We start from the raw sequence: 5,638 nt of genomic DNA on the forward strand, positions 1-5,638 counted from the left end.
GCCTGTACTTTATCTGATACACATTTGTGTGTGCTTATACATCCATAAGCAAGAGGATTCATTTTTTAGCTGACTGCACACAGACACACACATACACACACACACACACACACACACACACACACACATAACACACACATTTATATAAATAAATATAAATATATGGAGGCATTTTAATACATAGAATTTTCAGTGTTTCTCTATGTGATATATTGATGCCTAGTCTTTCAATTAAACCCAATTTGCCCAAGTGGCTACTCTAGATATCCAGCTTATTTAAATGATTCAGTGTCTCTACCTTATAAACAATGGAATTATAACCAAGCTGCTATACCTACTTGGCATTTACATGGGTTCTGGGTACTTTAACCTTGTCAATCACACTTTTTGACTACACAACATGCATTTTGCCCACCGATTCATCTCTCTAGATTCAGTGGGTATCATTTGAATTGAGGGTGGACAAGAGTTTCCTTCAGATATTCAAATGGCTTACTTTCTGCTCTGATCTAGTAAACATTATTAACTGAACAAGGCTCCATTATCTTACTCATTTTACCTGTGGATATATATATATATATATATATATATATATATATTTTCTCAGGATGGCTACCCAAGTAGCCACTAAAATTTGAGAGAAATCTTCATGAGAGATACAAGTGACTTGCCATATTGGGTTTCTTGATACAGCTGTTGTTCCTTGAGTTAAGCATTGTACATTGGACATGAAGCATGTGAACCAATCAGAGTTCTCCAACTTTATTTTGGTGAGTCTCTTCAGCAGATCAGGTTCACCTGAACTCCTTTTCTCTCTGGTGGCTGCCATGTTTATCATTGGCCTTCTGGGAAACACTATTCTACTCTTATTGATCCAGATTGACTCTAAGCTACATACACCCATGTACTTCCTGCTCAGTCAGCTTTCCCTCTTAGATGTTTGTTTCCCCCTGATCACCATACCCAAGATGGTATCAGACTTTCCTAAGAAAAAAAGTTTTATATCCTTTGGAGGTTGTGCAGCACAACTATTTTTCCTGACCATGATGGGTGTAGCTGAGGGAGTCCTATTGGCCCTCATGTCTTATGACCGCTATGTGGCAGTGTGCCATCCTTTGCAGTACCCTATACTCATGAGACATCAAGTGTGCCTGGTTATGCTGGCCTCTTCCTGGCTAGCAGGTGTGCTCAACGCACTCATCCAGACTTCTATAACTCTGAACTTTTCCTACTGTGCCTCTCGAATTGTAGACCACTTTTTCTGTGAGGTGCCAGCCCTGCTAAAACTTTCATGTTCAGATACCTCCACATATGAGTTTGCGCTGTCCATCTCTGGGGTTTTGATCCTTATGTTCCCTCTTTTACTCATCATTGCTTCATATGGCCATGTTTTGAGGGCAGTTCTGCACATGCACTCACAGGAAGCCCGGAATAAGGCCTTCACTACCTGCTCTTCACATATCACAGTAGTTGGACTCTTTTATGGTGCAGCAGTGTTCATGTACATGGTACCTGGTTCATACCACAGCCCACACCAAGACAACATGATCTCCCTTTTCTACAGCCTTCTCACCCCTACTCTCAACCCTCTCATCTACAGTCTGAGGAACCGAGAGGTGCGCATTGCTTTGCTAAAAGTTATCAGCAGATTTGGACACAAACGAGTGACAATTATATGAAACTGAAAGAGCAATTCAAATGGCGATTAATCCCACTAAATTTCTAAATTTTTCTATCTGTAGTGCAACTACAAAGGACTTGTGAACCCTAACTCTCATTGAGATTATGTGAAGTACAGATAAGAGTGTCAGTCACTTTTAATTTATAATCTCTCTGGTATTGAAGTGTCTTCATAGATGAAATGCACTATTTTGGAAAGTTTGTTATTTCTATTGTTAAATTGATGCTTTGGGCATTAAAAAAATTGTATCTACTGACTCAGGCTTCTACTAAGCATGTTAGTTTGTACTGATGACAGCTATGATATTTAGAAACAATTGAAATTTAAATTAAAGAAAAAATGAGACACAAATATATAAGTAGTTCATGAGGAGTAACAAACATACCATAGTTATAGTTTGAAGTTGTCACATTTATGAAAAAGTGCAGCCTACAGTCACTAGAATGATTTATTGACACATAGAGAAGTGGTACTATAACAATTCAAAGTGTTTATGTGAAAATTCATGTCTACATGGAAGGGCAATGTCTGTTGTCTTGATTTGGCAATGTTTGGTATACACTAGATTTTAAAGATATAGATAATTGCTTTACGAGATTCACACCAATTTAATAATTCTTATAAAGTACTGTTTGAATGTTTGAAGTTTGTTGAGCTGGTTGCTACCTTAATCAATACCATTTAATATTCATTCAAGGGATTGCTATTAAATTAACTTTTTAGCAAACAAACATCCAGCATTTGGAGAAAGATCAATGTTAAACAAAAGACCTGTGTACTTTGTTGATGTAATGTGATTATAAAATGCATTTCATATATTTCAAGTAAAAATCTTTTTTCAAATTTACTTTTTTATTCACTTTATATCCTTATTGCAGCTACCCTTCCTCCTCTTCTCCAAGTCCCATTCTGCCCCCATTTGTTGCCCTATCCTCTTCTTCTCAGAGAAGGGGGGCTCCTCTCTTGAATACCATCCTACCCTGGGACACCTAGTCCCAGCGGGACTAGGCACATCCTATTCCACTGAGCCCAACCAGGCATTCCAGGTAGGAGTAAGAGGATCCACTGGCAGGGAACAGAGACTGATACAGTCAGTCTCTGTAGCATTCCCACAAGGCCAAGCTGCACAGTTGCTTCAAATATGTAGGGGGTCAATTGCTACAAATATGTGTGGGGCCTGGTATGCAGGGCTGTGAACTATGAGAGGAAGGCTAGTAAGGTTGAGCTAAAGGCTTGAAGTTCCAGAGATCTTAAAGGGATGGTAGGAGTTTCACCTGCTCCTGGCACCAGGCCCCTGTCACATAGCTACAGCCACCACCACCCCCATAGATTTGTCCCCATCAGTTACATAAGGGCAATCTCCCAAGCCCTTCTACATATAGATGAGACATCCCTAACGTCTCAGTCTAAGACAGTAGGAAAAGAGGTATGGCCACAATCAAGTAGTCTTGAAAAAGAGTTCTCCATGATAATGAGGTTCCTAGAGGTCCAGAGCACAGTCAGTAAGCTTCCCTTCCTATACATTTCTCCCTGCAAAAGGTATTTAATTTCAGGCCACCCTAAGAAGAGGGGTATGATTTTATGTATCCATTTTCCACCATGGCAATAAACTGTTTATAATCACGGACTGCCTCTTTTCATTGAGATCTATCATGGGGCACCATGGAGAAGGCCTAACTGCAGTCTAGCCTCCTGTAGAAGGCCTCTCTGCACTCCCAGCCACAAGGCTGCTGCCATCAAGTCAAGAACTCTCTCCACTGGGGCTAGCCTGAGCTCTCCTTTTGCCCTGGCTCTGAGGCTAGATGCAGCCTGCAGGCCCTCAATTTTGTTTTTTGCCCTTCTGCAACTCCCAGCAGTACCGGGATGTTCCAAGAATGTGAGAACCCCATAGCCCCAGCTTTGTTGCAGGCCCCAGGATTCCTTGAACCAGCTCCAGCTTTCCCACACCCCTGAAGCAGTGTTTCTGCCCATCTCTGTGGCCCAGCACCTAGTAGCACAATGGGGTAAGTATAGTCAAACTCTCACATTCCACTTCCCCAAGTGGCCGTGCCCTGAGGTAGAGCAGATGTGGAACTACAACCCTACATGGATACAAACACTGCATGCTTCTTCGTTGCTGGTCTGGTCTCTGTGAGCTTCATGGTCCTAAGTTATTTGTCTCTGTAGGGGTTTTTTGGTGTTTTTGAGCCCTCTGGCTTACTCACTTCTATCCCCCACACTTCATAATAAATCTGCTTGTTCCAACTAATGTATGGTTATGGGTCAACATATCTGCCTTCATCTGATGCTGGATAAAGCCTCTTAGAAGATAGTTTAGCTAGGTGAATATCTACAAGCATAGCAAAGTATCATTAATAGTGTCAGGGGTTGGCTCTCTAACATGGGATGGGTCTCAAGTTGGGGCAGTCATTGGTTGACTTATCTCTCTATACCTACTCCATATTTATATTTATTTTTATCCTTAGTCAAAGCAAATTTTGGATGAAAGGTTTTGTGGATGAATTGATGTTCCCTTCCCTCCTGTGGAAGTCCTTTATGTGTACAAATGTTTTACCCGAACATTTGTATTATATCACATATGAGTTTATTTCCTGTGAAATTCAGAAGAAAAAGATCTGTCTTTTTTTTTCTCTTTATTAAATTGAGTATTTCTTATTTCCATTTCGAATGTTATTCCCTTTCCCGGTTTCCTGGCCAACATCCCGCTAACCCCTCCCCCTCCCCTCTATATGGGTGTTCCCCTCCCCATCCTCCCCCCATTACCGCCCTCCCCCCAACAATCTAGTTCACTGAGGGTTCAGTCTTAGCAGGACCAAGGGCTTCCCCTTCTACTGGTGCTCTTACTAGGCTATTCATTGCTACCTATGAGGTTGGAGCCCAGGGTCGGTCCATGTATAGTTTTGGGTAGTGGCTTAGTCCCTGGAAGCTCTTGTTGGTTGGCATTGTTGTTCATATGGGGTCTCGAGCCCCTTCAAGCTCTTTCAGTCCTTTCTCTGAACAGGAACAAGGGTCCCGTTCTCAGTCCACTAGTTTGCTGCTGGCATTCGCCTACGTATTTGCTGTAATCTGGCTGTGTCTGTCAGGAGAGATCTACATGCAGTTCCTTTCAGCCTGTACTTCTTTGCTTCATCCATCTTGTCTAATTGGGTGGCTGTATATGTATGGGCCACATGTGGGGCAGGCTCTAAATGGGTGTTCCTTCTGCCTCTGTTTTAATCTTTGCCTCTCTATTCCCTGCCAAGGGTATTCTTGTTTCCCTTTTAAAGAAGGAGTGAAGCATTTGCATTTTGATCATTTGTCTTGAGTTTCATGTGTTCTAGGCATCTAGGGAAATTCAAGCATTTGGGCTAATAGCCACTTATCAATGAGTGCATACCATGTGTGTTTTTTCTGTGATTGGGTTACCTCACTCAGGATGATATTTTCCAGTTCCCTCCATTTGCCTATGAAGTTCATAAAGTCATTGTTTTTGATAGCTGAGTAATATTCCATTGTGTAGATGTACCACATTTGCTGTATCAATTCCTCTGTTGAAGGGCATCTGGGTTCTTTCCAGCTTCTGGCTATTATAAATAAGGCTGCTATGAACATAGTGGAGCATGTGTCTTTGTTATATGTTGGGGCATCTTTTGGGTATATGCCCAAGAGAGGTATAGCTGGGTCCTCAGGTAATTCAATGTCCAATTTTCTGAGGAACCTCCAGAGTGATTTCCAGAATGGTTGTACCAGTCTGCAATCCCACCAACAATGGAGGAGTGTTCCTCTTTCTCCGCATCCTTGCCAGTATCTGCTGTCACCTGAGTTTTTGATCTTAGCCATTCTCACTGGTGTGAGGTGAAATCTCAGGGTTGTTTTCATTTGCATTTCCCTTATGACTAAAGATGTTGAACATTCCTTTAGGTGTTTCTCAGCCATTTGGCATTCCTCAGCTGTGAATTATTTGTTTGGCTCTGAACC

The 5,638-nt window shown here is 41.7% G+C and overlaps 1 protein-coding gene across 1 annotated transcript; it reads left to right on the forward strand.

The window, feature by feature from the left end:
* Positions 1-728: 728 nt before the first annotated feature.
* LOC116904504 (olfactory receptor 2Z1-like) lies at positions 729-1,679 on the forward strand. Its single transcript, XM_032907294.1, has one exon. It carries the CDS (start codon positions 729-731, stop codon positions 1,677-1,679), a length of 951 nt encoding a protein of 316 aa, XP_032763185.1.
* Positions 1,680-5,638: the final 3,959 nt, after the last annotated feature.

Source organism: Rattus rattus, chromosome 6 (genome assembly GCF_011064425.1).
Source record: "Rattus rattus isolate New Zealand chromosome 6, Rrattus_CSIRO_v1, whole genome shotgun sequence".
NCBI classification, from domain to species: domain Eukaryota; kingdom Metazoa; phylum Chordata; class Mammalia; order Rodentia; family Muridae; genus Rattus; species Rattus rattus.